This window comes from Tupaia chinensis, unplaced genomic scaffold, assembly GCF_000334495.1.
Source record: "Tupaia chinensis unplaced genomic scaffold, TupChi_1.0 Scaffold000527_1, whole genome shotgun sequence".
NCBI classification, from domain to species: domain Eukaryota; kingdom Metazoa; phylum Chordata; class Mammalia; order Scandentia; family Tupaiidae; genus Tupaia; species Tupaia belangeri.
The window spans coordinates 4,434,339-4,452,396 of NW_006160040.1; the positions used below are offsets into that span (position 1 = coordinate 4,434,339).

At 39.5% G+C, this 18,058-nt stretch overlaps 1 protein-coding gene across 1 annotated transcript in view; it reads left to right on the top strand.

Moving 5' to 3' along the window:
* ARMC2 (armadillo repeat containing 2) overlaps positions 1 to 18,058 on the top strand; it is a 140,667-nt gene that overhangs the window by 92,258 nt on the left and 30,351 nt on the right. Inside the window, exons 11-12 of the mRNA XM_006156963.2 lie at positions 3,158 to 3,303; positions 9,667 to 9,766. Of these exons, the coding sequence (XP_006157025.1) occupies positions 3,158 to 3,303; positions 9,667 to 9,766 (246 nt within the window). The remainder of the gene's footprint in view (positions 1 to 3,157; positions 3,304 to 9,666; positions 9,767 to 18,058) is intronic.

Here is an 18,058-nt window from a genome sequence, read left to right on the forward strand (position 1 = left end):
TCAAAAAAAAAAAAAAAAAAAAAAAAAAGAAAAGAAAAAGAACCAGATCCCACATGGCCCACTGTGGTTTGGATCCCAGCACTGGAAGCTTGAGAAACATGACAGGCACATGTGTGTATGTACCCAGAATCCCGACAGGATGGAGAAATGGAGGGGAAGGGATTGTGGCACGACCACGCCCCATCTTGAAGTGCTTTCTGCCTCTCCCTCTCTCTGTATCTCTCTGTGGCGAGTATGTGCACCCTCTGACCATAAAAAGAGAGGAAAGGAAAGGGAGTTATGGTTCCTTCTGCCGACAGTGTCCTCTGCCACAGATTAGATGTGGAGAGAAGACGACTCTGGATCGGGGTACCCAAAGCACTTTCCAGGGAGAAGGGAGCTGTTTGTGTGCACAATGATTAGAATGTCTGTTCCCAAGTTCCCTTGTTCTCTGCCTGCCTCGGTTCTTGTCAGGATTCATTTGGCATTTGTGCTCTTTGGTTTCCATAGAGAGAGGTTTGTGAGTCATCCTTTGGACTGAGGTAAACCAGGGGTGCTGAGTGTCTGGGCTGTCTCAGAAGAAGAACAGGTAGAGCCAGGGTCAGATGCTGAGAATGTTCCATCTTATGGCAGCCAAGGCCCATGAGTCCTACAGTGATTTATTAGTCTTCACTAAAGACTCATCCCTGGGCTTAGAAGGCTATAGAGTAGGGCCAGCAGATGACATGGAGGTTAAGGCAACTAGATCCCACATGGTTTGCTTGCTGCGTGGCTCCTGGTCCTGACCGGTGGCTTGAAAATCATACTAGAGGCATATGCATGTGTACCCAGAATCCTGATAAGAGAATGGAAGTGAAAGGATTGTGGTGTGGCCATCCCCTTTGGGGGATGATTTCTCACTTTCTCCCTCCCCCTTCCTCCTTGTGAATGCACACATCCTACAGCAAAACTTAAAAAAAAAAAAAAAAAGACAGTGTAGGTCCATGGTTAAGTAGAATGCTCAAGTAGTGTGTTTCTCCTCCAACGTTTGGAATATTGAAGCTTCCAAGAAAGAATTTACTGAAGTGAATTGATTACAAATGACTTATACACATTTATTTGAAACATTTAAAAACATTCTCTGCTTTCAAAAGAAAAAGAGACAGGCCTCCCCAACAGGTTCTAATCAAAGATACATGCCATCTTAATTTTTAAAAAATAATTATTTATTTATTATTACTTTTTGATTTGACCAGAGAGACAGAGTGAGAGAGAGAAAGTGAGAAAGCAAGCCACCAAGTCTGGGACTTGAACTACGGTCAGCCATGTAGGAATCCAGTGCCCTCAACCACCATGCCACCTCCTGGCCCCAGTTGATTTAAAAAGTTTATTAACTAAGGCTCTAAGGATGCTGTATAGTTGCATAATGCTTTACAGTATACAAAAGTATTGCTACATGTTTTCTATTCAGTTAACAAAATTCCCTGAAAGTGAGCAGAAATTGCAACCTCCTTCTCACAATGGAGAAATGAGGAAGTTGAGGAATGACTGCTTTCGGTCTCTTCTTCTTCTGTAGTCTTACTAGGTCACATAACAAGGCAGAGGTTTGGTACTTGAATCTCCCTGCCATTTGATTTTAAAACCTGCGTTTTCTCTTCTACATTTTGGGTAAGAAATTCCATAACAAAGGTGGTATGGCCTGTTGATTTATTTTATATTATTTTTTAATGCCAGAGTGTACACATGCATGCATCAGAGAGAGGAAAGTAAGGACGGAGAAAAAGACAGAGAAAGCAACCCCCTTCCCAATGGGACATGGTCATGCCCAAGTCCTTTTTCCTCCACTTCTCTGCTCTGTTGGAATCCTGGGTGCACGCATGCTCAGCGTGTATCTCAAGCCACCACAGCTGGAACTTGAACCCCGATCAGCAAGATGGGGTCTGGCTTCCTCTGTGCAGCTCTTGACCACTGTGTTACAGTGGCCGTTGATTTCTGAGCACCCTTAGGTAATAGGTATGAGTCATGCTGTTTATATCACATTTCATTGAATCCTTGCAACTGCAGGGCAGTGATCGCTACCTCCACTTTATTGCTGAGAAAACTGTACTCTGGGGAGTGGAATAACTAGCCCAGGCTGGTGAGTGGTGGGGCTGAGCTGACACCTGTAACCAGCAGCCTGCTGTGCTATCCCACAATGCATATTGAGCTAATTAGATAGCGTTAGTTTTACATATTTACTAAATTGTTCTCCTCTCAACTTTTAGACAAAAATTAACATAGACAGCTTTCCAGACATTTTATTTTTACAGAACAAAACAAATTTGTGAGATCTCACTAACTTACCCCTTGGAGGAGAAGGAGACTAACAACCTGAACTATTCCTAGGCCATGTCATTATTTGATGTTACTTGTAAGACTACAGAGAAAGAAGAGACAAAAAGCAAGAAATCACCCCTCAGGGGAGATGGCCATACCGCAATCCCTTCTCCACTCTCCTCTCGGGATTTTGGACACACATGCACATACACCTAGCATGATTTTCAAGCCACCGAGTCCAGGATTCAAACTTCAGTTGACTATGTGGGAGTCTAGCACCTTAATCATTAGGTTACCTGCTGGTCTTTAGCACAAGAAGCTTCTACTCTGTGGAATTGATGTGGCTGTCACAGGATCTATGGAAGATATTATGACTGTTAACCAAACCAAATAAGGATTTGTTTAACGTTTGGTTTTTGGTATACTGTTTATTGTATTTTTTTCCCTTAGCTTATGTGATTATTTCTTCCATCAGAGAGAGAAGCAGAGATAGACAGAAAGAGAGAGAGACAGGTACCTGCAATTGGATCTTCACACTAGCCTCAACCAACCTGGATCGTGGCATGTGTGCAAACATGTATCCCTGGCACATGTACAGGGAGGCCCTGGCCATGACCCAGGACCTTCCACAAGGTGGTGACACCTCGTGTCACCATTGCACCACTGCCTGGGCCTTGAGATTCTATCTTTACCTATGAGCCAAATTAGGCTTTCTTTGTTTTTATTTGATGCTCCTTGTGCCTAAACCCATGTTCTCTTGTGGGAGATACGTAACGAGCTCAGCTGAGCTCTGATGGATGAAATTCATGGGATGAATTGCACTGTGCTGTAGTGTACCTAGACTTTCCAGTTACAAAAACGGCCCAAATGTGTGTTGTCCTAGGTGACTGCTACACTGAGGAACTTGGCGGATTCACCACTGGCAAGAAGGAAGCTCCTGGGCACCAGTTCCCTTCCCCAGCTCTGCACAGTGATGGAACAGTTCTCAGGGGACAAGGACATTTGCACCAATATTGCAAGAATATTCAGGTGGGTGGACGAGGAGAACGAAGTGGGCTCACGGAAATGCTAAGCTTAGATGGGGAGTTGTCTTCCATAATTGTGTATATGACTGACAAGGCATCCCATTTTTACTTTTTTGCTTCACTTAACAGAAAAAGTAAATCAAGGGCCCTGATTTAAAACAGAGATGGTTTCAATCTTCTTCTCGGCTTATTGGATATAAAGAACTGTTTCTAAAACATGGCAAACTTTCTGGTATGCTTGGGAGCAATGTTTTAAGAGTTTTAACTCAAAAAGGGATCGTTGCTCAGAAGGTCTGGTCAGTCTTAGTTCGTGATAGGTTATTTTATTTCAGTGTTTGAAGTTTGGCTCATACACTCCCTAGGCATATTTACACTCATTCTACGCCAGAAGCAATGACCATTTGAGTCTAGGTTGTCTCGGAGCAAGACGTCGTTAAATTCTGGAACTGTCTTTAACTTGCGCATTTATTTCCTCCCTTGTGGCCTACTTGCTAGTGTTTTTTACCTAATGATCCCTCTCAAGAGACCTGGGCCTTTCTTGAACTATAATATTGTAGTTGTTTCAAGAAATACAAAATTTCCTGTGGCCGAATTTGTAATTGACTCCAGTATGAGGATGTGAGTCAATTGGATCTTCTAGTACTGTACTTTCCTGATCTTTGTCAGGATATGTACTTAATTACTCTCATTTTGCAGCATTATAATTTTTTTTTAATTAGGGCATGTGCTTTCACTGGAGAGAGACAGAGAGAGAAAGATCATTTCCCAGGGAGATGGGTGGCCACACCACAATTCCTTCTCCACTCTCAGGATTTGGGGCATACATGCATACCCATCCGGTGTGTCTCTCAAGCCAGTGGGTTCGAGACTCAAACAGTGCAGTTGGTCATGTGGGATCCAGCTGCCTTCACCTCCATGCCACCAGCTGGCTCCAAGCATTGTAAGATTATAAAGAGTTTATTTTTGCATATGGTGGCACGTAAGGTCTGATTTAATTTTCTTCTGTGTGGATAGTCAGTTGTCCTAGCACTTCTTTTTTTTTTTTTTTTTTTTTACCTTGTCACACTAGCACTTGGAGCAAAATGACAACACAACGCACTGCTTCACCTCAAAGCGGTATTTTTACTCTACCCTTCCTTGGTGGCTGGCTGAATCATCGGGGCCCATGGAGTGCTTCTGAAAGGGGGGCCAGCACCTTTTGTGAATATGCCATATTTTCTTACTGACTTCATCATTCACACTCAAGGTCTCCATATTTGTGAGTCTGGCATCTATTCAGTCCACCCTCAGTTCAGTACCACACTGAGTCATTCTGATAGATTTATTTTAAGTAAGTCTTGCTATGAGATAGGATGGTTCCATCTCTCTTTTATTATTTTTTTTTTCTTAGAGTCTTCTTGTTCTTTTTTTCTTCCTTATGCGTCAGGGAATTAGCTAAGATTCATGATGGGGACTTTGGGGTTTTAAATGGAATTATACTGAGGATGTGGAGTAAATTTGGTAGGGCTGGGGAAAACTGACATCTTTATGATATTGAGTCTTTCCTCCATAAACATTTATGACATTTTATGTCCTTCAATAAAATGTTGTAATTTTTCTCCGTGAAGATTCTACTGCATTTAGTCCCAGGCCCATCGTGGCTTAAATGCAATTATGAATATAATCCTTTTATTTAGAGAGTGATTTTTGCTATAGGGCATGTGTGCTTGCTGGAGAGACAGACAGAAAGCAAGAAATCACCCCACAGGGGGATGGCCACACCTCAATCCCTTCTCCTCCATTCTCCTCTCAGGATTTGGTTTGGGGTACGCATGCACATGTGTCCAGTATGAGTTTCAAGCTTCCATATCTGGGATTTGAATTGCAGTCGGCCATGTGGGAGTCTAACGTAACCATTACACCACCCGCCAGACCTATGAATGTGATCTTTGAGAAGTGTTTTCTGTGGTGTCGGACAGTGGAATGGTGCTCTGTGAAGCAGACCCATGTCAGAGGTTGGAGGTTTAATCCAGAGACATCCCGGAGTACACCAGGCATGTTATGCCCATGATCTGTGCTGGCTGAAACTGGGGTGGATCGTGGCATCAGACTCTGTTGGGGGTGCTGTAGCTCTGTCTCTCTGTCTCTCTCTCTCACTCACTCACTCATGGAAGAAATAAATTTTAAGGCAAGTAGCATGATGGCTAAAGGTGCTGGACTCCTACACGGTTGACTGAGGTTTGAGTCCTGGACCTGGTAACTTACTTTGTCACTTTCCCTCCCTCTCTCTCTCTCTCTCTCTGTCTCTCTTTGGTCAAATAGAAAAATAACAATAAACAATGTTAAATAAAATAATTCTTTTAAAAAAAGAAAGAAATTTTAAGAAATATATTCTCACCTGTTGTTACTGATATGAGTGAACAATATCAATAACTTATTAATCTCGTGTCCAAATCTTGATGAATATTTGGTATAAGGGTATGTCTATAGATTCTCTTGGATTTTCTGTACAAATTACCTGAGAAATAAGAATCGTTTTTTCCCCCCAAATTATTACAATTTTTTTTTCACTATCCTCACCTCTTTTTTATTTAGGAGACCAATACAAAGTTGTGAGAATGCTGGTCCTGCTGCCTTTCTTCTGACTTTAAAGGAAATGTTTTTATGGGTTGCACCAATTGAAAATAATATTGGGTTGCCAGAAAAGTCATGATGCATTTTTACATAGGAAAACAGAAAAATACATCATGACTTTTTCAATGACCCGATATTTGTTGTAGGTTTTTGTAGATACCCTTTAGGAGGTTAAAGAAGGATTTTAAAAAAGAAAAAAACATTAATGGATATTTTCTCAAATGGTTGCTCTGAGTCTGTTTTGATTCTAGGAATCTTTATTTAATCCATTAATGTAATACATCACATTAATAGGTTGTCTCATAAAAACCTATTATATGTTATGAGGTTTGGTTAACTAGCATTTTGTTTAAGGTCATGAGTTACATTGACCTATCCTCTTCCTCTCTTATGTCATTGTCTAGTTTTAGTGTCAAGTTTATATCGCCCTCAAAAAATGAACTAGGAATTATCTCAATGTTTTCTTTTTTTCTAGGAGAACTTATAAAAATTTATTTGTTGCTTGAAAAGTTTATAGAACTTGTTCAAAAAGCTATTTTATTCTGGTGTGTACGTGTGTGTAAATATTGTTGACTACTGATTCAATTTGATTTCTTTTTTTAAATTTGCTATAAGTTGTGTGCACTTGCTAAAGAGAGAGAGAGAAAGGAGAGTGAGAAGGAGCACCCCTGAGGGGTGATGGCCATGCTGCAGTCCCTTCTCTTCCATTCTCCTCTCGGGCTTTTATAGACGCACACAACCCCAGCGTGTTTCTCAAGTTTCTGTTTCTGAGACTTGAACAACACGGTCAGCTATGTGGGATCCAGCCACCTTAGCCATCATATTGCCAGCTGTCCCATGATTCAATTTCTTTATGTATGGTTATATATCTAATCATATTTCTTAGTTCGACTTGATCCAATATCAAAAAATTACATTTTTATAGAAACTTGTCAGTTTTATCTAATTTTTTAAACAACATAAAGCTGTTCCAAATATTCTATTCTACCCTGTCATTTCTGTTGTACCTCTATGTCTCTCTTTATTTTTCTTATTTAACAAGTACTTTTTTAGTACTTATATGCCAGGCAGTATTCTTAGTATTTTCCAAATACTAATGCATTTGGTCTCTATAATAACTTTTTGAGACAGGTAATATTATTGTCATTTTCATTTAACATGTGAGGAAAGCAAAGCATAGAGTTCCATATTTTTCCAAGATCACTTAGCTAGTAAACCATAGAGCTACAATTCAAACCAGGTAGTCTGGGTATAGGATTTATACATCTACCAACTGTGTCGTACTGTCTCTTCACTGTCACTATGGATTTTTCATTCCTACTTCAGATTATTTATTGTTTCTCTCTCTTTTTTTCTTTATTAGTTTTACTAAAAGTTTACCAATTTTTTTTTTCTTTTTTTTTTTTGGAGAGGTTTTTGCTATAGGGTGCGTGCGCTCACCAGACAGACAGAGAGAGACAGAGAGATGGAAAGCAAGAAATCACCCCCCAGGGGGGATGGCCATGCTGCAGTCCCTTCTCCCTCCATTCTCCTCTCGGGATCTTGGGCATGCATGCACACGCGCCCGGCTTGAGTTTAAGCCAGTGGGTCCGGGACGCGATCCGTGATCTACTACGTGGGAGTCCAGCGACATAGCCATTACGCTAACAGCTGGCCCCCTAAAGGTTTACCAATTTCATTAGCTCTACTTTATTGTGTATTTGTATCTTATTCCTTCTGCTCTTAGCCTTATTAATCCATTTCTTCTACTGTCTGTGGATATATTGGGTTGTCAGAAAAGTCATGACACATTTTTGCATAGAAAAAGATGGAAAAAATAATGTCATGACTTTTCTGACAGCCCAACACTATATGTTTCTATGGTTAGAAGCTCAAGTCCTTTCTCTTAAAAACTCTTTTGCTGTGTCCTGCAGACTGATTTGTAGTATCTTTGTTATTATTCAGATATAAGGGATTTTAAATTTTCTTTTTTTTTGACCCATATGTAATGTGTTTTTAAATTTCCAAAAGTATGTTTTTTTAAAAAAAATGTACTGGGGCCAGCAGGTTGCATAGTGGTTAAGGTACTGGACTCCCACATGGTTGACCATGGTTCAAGTCCTACAATCACCCTACAGGTAAAACCTTAAAAAATTAAATTAAAAAGCAAATTTTACAAGTGTACTTTGGGGTCAGCCAGGTGGTGTGGTGATGACAACAGCTGGATACCACATAGACAACTGCGTGGTTTGAATACCAGATCCAGCAACTTGGAAAACATACCAGGCGTATGTGTGTGCATGCCCAAAGTAGCAAGAGGAGATTGAAAGAGAAAGGATTCCTGCATGGTCTTCCTCCCTGGGGAGTGCTTGCTCACTCTCTCTCTCTCATGAGCACACATGCCCTCTAACAAATATAAATAAATAAATATCAAATTAAAAATATGCTTTTAAAATTAATTCTAATTAAAGCGCATTTTGATCAGCAGATTTGCTCTGTAAGATAATAACTCTGAAAATTTACTGAGACTTGTTTATGGCCTGGTATATGGTCAAGTTTTAAAAATATTAGTAATGGGGGCCAGCAGGTGGTATGGTGGTTAAGATGCTGGACATTCCCACATAACTGACCATGGTTCGAGTCCCAACCTGGTGGCTTACTTTCTCACTGTCACTTCTCTCTCTGTGTATCTCTCTGGCAAAATGAAAATAAATGAACGAATAAATAAAATTAAAATAAATTTCAAAAAAATTAATAATGTTTTACTTACTGATTTACCAATTAAGAAATTTATAAACTTGTCCCAATTTGATGGCTTGTCGATATCACCTGGTAAGTTTTGTTTGCTTGCTTGCTTTAAAAACATTGAAGCTATTTTCAAGATCTTTTGCTTTTGGGTATATTTTACCTGATATTAATGTAGTGATACCATCCTCATAATTAAGAGCACTTTTACATTTGTTTTTGATAGAATCCTAAGAGATTCATTCATACCCAACTAGTTTTTACATAAATTTCTTGTTTTTTTGTTTTTTGTTTTTTGTTTTTCCTGAACTACATGGGTATTGTAAATTCACAACACATACATGGTTATGTGATTCGGGTTTCCATTTTCCAAAGCTTTGTTTGTTTGTTTGTTTTTTAAAGAATTATTTTTTTATTTAACTTTATTTGTTTATTTATTTTAATTTGACCAGAGAGAGAGAGAAAGTGAGAAAGCAAGCCACCAGGTCTGGGACTCGAACCACGGGTGGCCATGTGGGAGTCCAGCTCCCTTAACCACCATACCACCTGCCAGCCCTGCTGTTTTTCTTTTTTCTTTCTTTTTTTTTTTTTTTATTCTCTGGACAAGTGGGGAAAATATTTCTAGACTCCTTTTCATGAACGGGGCAACCAGTTAAAGCTATACATTTAAGTGATACTATAAGTTCTTGAATTTTATGGAAAAACAAAGTTTATGGGGCCAGCAGATGGCGCAGAGGTTATGTTGCTGGACTCCTACATGGCCGACTGCGATTTGAGTCTCAGACCTGGTGGCTTGAAACTCGTGATGGGTGCATCAGCGTGCGTGCCCAAGATCCCTAGAGAAGAATGGAGGAAAAGGGTCTGCAGCGTGGCCATTCCTCCCTGGGGGGTGATTTTCTCACTTTCTGTCTCACTGTCTCTCTTTCTCTTTCTCTTTCTCTGGCAAGCACATATGCTCTAAGGCCAAAACCTCTAAAAAAAAACAAAAATGAAAAGTTTATTTTTATTTTCCTATTTTGTGTTTCTGCAGCAAACTTACTTCTTACAGTGACTGCTGTGCAGCCGTGGCCAACTATTCCAGATGTTATGCCTTATTTTTGAATCTGATAAACAAATACCAGAGGAAGCAGGTCAGTTCTGCATGCATTTAATTCTTCAGTGTGCCTTTGTACTGATGTATTTGTGAAAACCGGTGTTAAATGACTTTGTTTTGACTGTATAGGTTTCCACCTGAAGCTTCCATTAGATGGAGTTGGGCTGCCCCAGGAGGCAGTGAGTTACCTGTAGGGGTTGAGGACGGAGTAGCTTAAGGTAGTACCTGCCTCAGTGGAACTATCAATGTTCAGGGGTTTCTGATTTATGGAGGGGGTGGTGGACCACATGGTGTTGTTTCTTCCAGTGAGTAATCTGTAGACCACCTACTTGAGCATCACCTTGGGGTTGGGTTAGGGGTACACTGGTTATTTCCAGTCTCCACTCAAGGCCTGTACGTCAGGTGGTGCCTGGCCATCTGCATTTTAACAAGAATCACAGGGACTTCTGATAGAAACTAAAGTTTGGGCTCCACCTACACTAGATGAACCTTGGAGATTCTGCTAGCCCTTAAATTCTCTAATTCCTTCACCTTGCTGTATTTAGAAGATAAATGTTTTAGAGAAAGTATTTAAATTAAATAATTTAATTTTAATGGTTGGGCAAAAATATATACTGTAGCTTAAAAACAGGAAGAACTCAGGCCAGCCAATGGATAAAAACATACCAGGTATGTGTGGATACATGCCCAAAACCCTGAGGGAAGAATGGAGAAGAAAGGATTTCAGCATGGCCATCCTCTGTGGATGAGTTTTGTCTTTCACCACAAGCTCACAACTCCCTATAGAAAAACAAACAAGGGACCAACAGTTGGCGTAAGGGCTATGTCACTGGACTCCCATGTAGTAGACCATGGTTCAAGTCCCAGACCTAGTGGCTTAAACTCATGCCTGAAAAGAGAATGGAGTAAAAGGGATTGCGTCATGGCCATCCCCCCGGGAGGTGATTTCTCACTTTCTGTCTCTCTGTCTCTCACTATTTTTCTGGTGAGCACACGCGCCCTATAGCAAAAACCTCTCCAAAAAAAAAAAAAAAAATCACAAATTACTTCCCCTTAATGAAATTATAATAGATGCTACACATTTAATGTTATTATAAGTCTTTGAATACTTATTAAATATAACCTTTTAATGATTAAAGTAACAGCAACTCTTTAGTGAACATTTAATACATGAATACAATAAGTATTTCTTTCTTTCCTTTTTTGGGGAGGTTTTTGCTACAGGGTGTGTATGCTCGCCAGAAAGCCAGAGAGAGACAGAGAGACAGAAAACGAGAAATCACCCCCTAGGGGGATGGCCACACCACAACCCCTTCTCCATTCTCCTCTTGGAATCTTGGGCACACATGCACACACGCCTGGTCTAAGTTTAAGCCACCGGGTCCAGGACTCCAACCTCAGTCGACTACATGGGAGTCCAGCAACATAGCCATTATGCTAACTGCTGGTCCCAATAAATGTTTATTTTTAATATGGTAAATTTTCACAATCATGTAGTGGGTTTCACCAGTTAAGGCCAAATATTTTTTAAAGAATTATTCTTATTTAATTTTATTTATTCATTTTATGTTAATTTGACCAGATAAAGACACAGAGAGAGAGAGGGAAAGTGAGAAAGCAAGCCACTAGGTCCGAGACTTGAGCCGTGGTCAGCCATGTGGGAGTGTCCAGCGCCTTAACCACCATACCACCTGCTGGTCCCAAGGCCAAATATTTTAAGTTCTGTGCATTCCAAGAGTATTTTATTCTAAAGCTTTGTGTTTGTTCACATTAGCTATATTAAGGTCACCTTAAAACATAATCCTTGTTTGTCACCAAATAGCATTGAATTTTTCTTTATTCAGCCAAGTATTTCTGCTGAGAATGACTAAATTGTCATATTTTACACTATTTTAGGTATTTATTAAAAGGATACTATTGGGTCATCAGAAAAGACATGATGCATTTTGCATAGAGAAATATGTCCCGATGGCCTAATAGTCTATTTTTAGTTGTGTCCATGACAAAGAAAAATCTCTGTGCTCATATTATATCATTACTAGGTTTTCAAGAGGATAAGTCTTTTCCTAAAAGGTTAATATGGTTTTAGTCACTTAATTTTTAAAAGTTGATTTACAAATATGCCCTTGATTTTTTATTTATTTATCTTAATTTTACCAGAGAACCTGTGAGCTTGCTAGAGAAAGACAAAGAGAAAGTGAGAGAGTACTCACCATAGGGAATGGTCACGTGCCTAGCATGTTTTTCAAGTCACTATGTCCAGGACTCTTAACTTCGTAGTCAGCCATGTGGGATCCAGCCACCTTAACCACCATGCCATGGGCTGGCCTGCACTTGAATTTTTGATTGTAAGTATTTGGATTGCAAATGCCTTTCCCTATATATTTGGAATTTTCTATAAATTATATTCTTTCAACGAAAGACTTTCAGGTACAAAATTTGCCATGTCTGGTGAAGTACGAATTTGATTATTCTACCTTTCAGTATTCACAATGTGCTATATTTATTTAAGTATCTGTTAAACATTTAATTTAGATTTTGGTATACCACATTACTAAAAATGTAATATTTAGAGAACAGCAGATGGCATAATGGTTACGTCGCTGGACTCCCACATAGTCCACTGCAGTTCAAGTCCTGGACCTGGCAGCTTAAAACTTATGCTGGGTGCATAAGCATGTGTGTGCGTGTGCACATGCTCAAAATCCCAAGAGGAGATTGGAGAAGAAGGGATTGCAGCATGGCCGTCCCTCCCTCAGGGGTTGATTTCTTGCTCTGTCTCTCCGTGGTGAACACATGTGCCCTATAGCAAAAATCTCTCTTAAAAAAATGTAATATTTAGACAAGTATTGGGTCTTTGGAAAAGTCGTAACACATTTTTGGTTAAAAAAATACATTGTGACTTTTCTGACACCATAAATTAACCTGATGAAAAGCTTAGCCACTCCTATTCCTGATTTTCTTTTATAAAGGAAAAAAAAACTTAGATGGTGGAAAAGGTAATTTATTATAGCCTTAAAAGAAATTTTTTAGAGCCAGCAGAGACTCTGGAGGTTAAGGCACTGACTGGATCCCACATGGCCGACTAAGCAGTACGAGTCTCAGACCCTATAGCTTGAAACTCCTACCTTGTATGTGCATGCCCAAAACATCCTGAAAGGAGATTAGAGAAAGGATTGTGGCATGGCCATCCCTCCAAGTGGTGATCTCTCTCTCTCTCTCTCTCTCTGGTGAGTGCATGTGTCCTATAATAAAACTATTATTAAAATGTAAAAAGAAAACTTTTAGATGTTATTTAAAAGAAATTTCTGTATTTTATAATTTACTTTTGTGGATTTTAATTATAATTTTATTTTACCATCATGCTTTGTTTTGGTGTTTTGATCTTGGATGTTGACTTTCAGTGAAGACCTCTTTGCCTTGCTCTAAAAGTTTCAAATTTTAGAATGAAAGAAAACACTTCAGTTTAACAGTTTCATTTCAAGTTATATCACAACATGTAATTTCTTAAAAAGGAAGAAAATCCATCAGTCGAGTTCTAACAAACAACTGTATTGTTTGACGCCATTACTAGTAGATACCCTCTGTTTCTCTGACTAGCTTAGATGAGGGCCATGCTTAATAACAGACAAAAGTCTGGTGTCTTGCCAGTATGAGATGTCAGTAGGGTAAGGGCAATGCTGTTTCTGGTTTGAAGAACTTAATGTCTTGCAATTTAACTGACACAGATTTAACATACTTCTCACTAAACTACTTTTTACTTTAGATCAACAGTTACCTGCATAGCAAAACCGGTGTTTAAAAACTACATTTTTTCCTACTGATTTATTTTATAATTTTGTGTCCCTACTAAAATTTTTAATTCCCAAAGATGAATAAAGAGCAAGTTATGTGGGGAGAAAAGGAATATGGAAAATAACTGTAGACATGAGAGAGAGTGTGAGGGGAGGGTGGGAAATGGCAGAGGGTCAGAAATACATATATACATATATATGTACATATGTATATATATGTATGTGTATATATATATATATATATATGAAACTAGAAATGGAAAAGTATTGATAACATGCATGATTAAGCCACTATGCAGTATATTCTGGATGGGAAATCACGTTTTGTATGTTGTGATGATGCTCAGGGAATGAATGTAAATTAATTTAAAAACTGTTTCAGAAAAAAGAAGAGCATCTTGCAACCTATGTACTATCGAATGCTTATTCAGAAACATCAAAGAATGACATAACTCATCCATTTAATCACCGAGCCTACTTTAATCATTATGAATATCATCAAACATATTACATATCACCTTTCTTTCTTAGAAAATAGTAAAAATAGCGTGTTTTTTTTTTTTTTAAATTCATGATAAAGTGCAAGCATCGAAGCAAGAAAGAGATGAGCACCCTTCACAGGGTCTGGCCCAGCCACGATCCCCTTCATCCTGTCCTCCCTCCCTTGTTTGAACCTTAGATCACTGTGTCAGGACTTTGCTGGGGGTTCTGTCTCCCTTGCTTATGGAAAAAATAAATAAACTTTGGGGAAGGGAGGAGAAAAAGGAAAACTATGCAAAGTTTAGAAATCAGGTGTCGAGTGGGAGGAGCTGTGTCCTAAAAAGTCAGGCTGGGACACTGTTTGATTGACCCGCCCTGGTCTCACTTAATTCTCTAGGAGAATTTATCAGTGTTTGAATTCACTGTTTACTATTTGATTAGAACCCAGACACTATAAAGTTACACATTAATTTCTGTCTGGTAACAGGATCACCTCAAAAGTTATGGTTTTATTACGTTGTAGGCTATTAGCCAGGTGTGTATCTGATCTAGAGATCTTATTCTAACATTGTTTTAAATGGTTGTAAACTCCCAATTCTTCAGCTGTTCTTGGAACTAAATTTATCATCATATGGCTCCCTCATTAATGAGATCATTTAGAATATGTTTATTTTACACTTGTATGAGAGTCACACGAATAACTTGTTAAGAGTTATATTTTGACTCAATAGTGTCTTTTACTTGCAGTAAAGATAGAATGTTACAGATGGGGCCCAGACGGGGGCCCAGCCGTAAAGTGCCATGCTCTGCAAGACTGACACACACAGGAAGGTTCTGGGTATGCATCCAGAGACCTCCCTGAATACCCTAAGCTTGCCCATTGCCATGGTCTGGGGCTGGCAGAGACAGCCAGAGTGTGGGCCCTAGCGTTGAGACCCTGTTGAGGGAGCTAGCTGTCTCTGTCTTTCTTGCTCATGGAAAGCAAGAAACATTTTTTTAAAGAAAGAAAATGTTGGACCAGCAGGTAGTGTGGTGGTTAAGGTGCTGGACACTCCCACATGGCCAACCACAGTTTGAGTCCTGGACCTGGTGGCTTCCTTTCTCACTTTCTCTCTCTCTCTCTCTGATCAAATTAAAATAAATGAATGAATAAATAAAATTAAATAAATAATTTTTTTTTAAAAAAAGAAAGAAAATGTTAAGATTTTGAGCCCTCATTTATTTTTCCTAGTACAAAAAATATATAATTTATATTTTCTTCAAAACCAAAATTTTTGAAAAGAGCAAGGAAGGAGTTCAGATGACAAGAAAGTAGTTCTATGTTCCAACTTCTTCCTAAAACCATGACCAAAAGCTCCCATCCGTCTTAGTAAATACTTGTTTTGTGGTTCTCCAAATGGTTATTATCTGGGTAGCTGCCTCACTCTCTACGAGAGTTCCTGGAGGAGACAGACGTTGTCCTGAGAAATTGGAGATGACAAGTGCTTGGCATAGAAGGCTCGTGATAAGTGCTGAAAGAATGACTTTGGAGTATGTGAAATGCTTTGGAATCTGTAACGTGTTATAAAATATTCTTCTTAATACTCACATACTTCTTCCTTAAATATTTACTTTCTTCTTCCCGGTTTGGAGGAGGAAATAAGATTTGTTCCCCATACTTTTCACATCGGTGGACTGCTGTAAACAGCAGGGCAGAAATGATGGCTTTTTAATTACTTCAGACCAGCCCAGCATCTTGGGTTCCTGTTTCCCTTGGCCCAGGTGGCCAGTTGAATATGATTTGATTTTCCTCTTAGAAAGAAAAAAAAAAAAAATTCCAGAAATTCCACACCATATTCTGATGTGAGTGTATTAATCTGAGGTGGTTAAAAGCTTTGCCACGCCTGAGATTACCTTAGACTGTTAGACTTAGAACTAAACTTTGAATTGTAAATCAACCTTCCAGTAACTTATTGAAATAGAATTATTACTTTCCATCCTTACTTTTGTGTCAGCTGTAAAAAATATTTCTGCAAGACTAACTCGGATTGTAGAACTATACTTTGGAAGCTTTGCCGTCTCTAACACAGAGCTATTACCAAGTAATTAAACAATCAGAAAGAGTCGATGGACCTCATCTTTGTTCTCAGAGGTTAGTAGGCCTCCGTCTTAAAGGCCTCAGGACTACATTTCGAATCAGCATAGGTTTCGTTTTTCTAAGACTGATTTTTAAAATAAATCATATTTATGGCTATGGTTTCAAAAAACATAGAAACCAAACTCTTAAAAAAAGAGAGAGAGAGAGAAATAGAGAAAAGAAAAAAGAAAATGAAAAGAAAGGGGAAAACCAGCTTTTATAATGATGGCTGACAAACCTCTTCAGGTGATCTTATCAGGATGGTGGGAAGCTTTGCAGGAAGAGACTTTCAGAGTCTACCAAGGGGGAAATCCTGCTTTCAACCAGGTGTCACCAAGGCTGACTGCTGTTAAGAGAAGTAGAACATTCTTCTTCCAGAGACTGGCAAATGGTGTGGAGGTTAAGGCTAGATTCCCACATGGCCAACTACACAGTTTGAGTCCCGAAACCGGCGGCTGCACATGCACGTGCTCAGGATCCCAAGAGGAGACTGGAGAAGGGACTGGCAGCCATGGCTATTCTCCGGGGGGGAGGGGGGTCTCTCACCCTTTTTTTCTGTCTCCCTTTCTCTCTGTCTCTGACAAGCACATATGCTCTGTATGTAAAACTACAAAACAAAATAAAAATTATTTCCTCTCCTGTCTGTTGTTGTTTTTCCATTAAAGAAAAACAAAGCAGAAATTATGTGAGAAAATGCCCAAAAGTTCATTTTTTCCCATTATTTTTCCATTCTTTATCTCTTGTCAAGGTAAAACCCAAATTCGGCATCTCAGAAAGGGTCTTCTTAAGTCTTCTTATCCTGTCAGTATCAAGTCTGTCACGTCTGAGGAGTGAAGGCACAGGTTTTCACTTTCCTTGTACATCTGTGTTCTGAACATTATTTACAGGGAACATGGCTTTTCTCAAAGCAGTATTATAAAAGCAGTGGGTATTATTAAAGTGATATTTCTCATTTTTTTTCCCTTGATTTAAACCAGTGGCTCTCACACTTGGCTTATCATCAGAATCATTTGGGGAACTTTAAAAATACAGCTCTCAGGCACCACTGGGAGATTCTGATTCAGTTCTGGGATGGGGCCCAAGAACCTATTTTTAAGTTCCTCAAGTGAGTCAAATGAGCAGCAGGTTTGGGAACTTACAATATAAATTATTAAGGTAGTTCCTTGAAACATTTTTCTCCAATAGACAGCAGAGTTTCCCAAAAAATCTCCAAGGGTGTTTCTTTCGAAGTGGTTAGTCAAATCAGCCACACAGGGTCAGTCTTTCGCTACAGGCAGGTGGAGGCTGCTGGTGGATCTCTAATGAAGTAGGAGCAACTGGGCAGGACAGGAGTCGGAGTCCCCACAGGGTGGAGGTAACCGTGCATTCTGCCCTCTGCACTTGCAGCTGAAGAGTCTATGTCTTAGCTGGAGAAGATAGGATGGCACATGAAGCTCATCCACAGGTTTTTCTCTCCCAGACTCAGTGCCAAACGAATTGTCCTGGGACAAGCCTAGTTCGCTAAGATGGCCATCATTGGTGAATGGTCACAGCTGGCCACTCAGGCGGGACGAGCACAGGGCCTTCTCCTAGGGCCCCTCAGAAATGGCTGCTCAAGGGAGAGCACGTCACCCTCAGTTAGCTACAAGCGCTGCGGGTTGTTCGGTTGCTCATTAGTGAAACAGCCACCGAAGTTTGTTGTTAAAAATAATCACTCACTATTCTTGCAGATGTCTTGTGTTGAGAAACTTCAGCATATAGCCATATGTAAATTCTGTAACAGATAAATAGAGATGTATATGTAATACGAGATACGTAATGTTTGCAGCAGAAAAATATGAGAGTTGTTCATTTAAAAGAAAACATGGCTTGGTTTACGCCACCTGTCTTTGCACACAGCCCTCAGTGAAGCAGGCTTGGCTTGTGTGCGATGGTTGAGGTATATAGCCAGGAGGTTCTG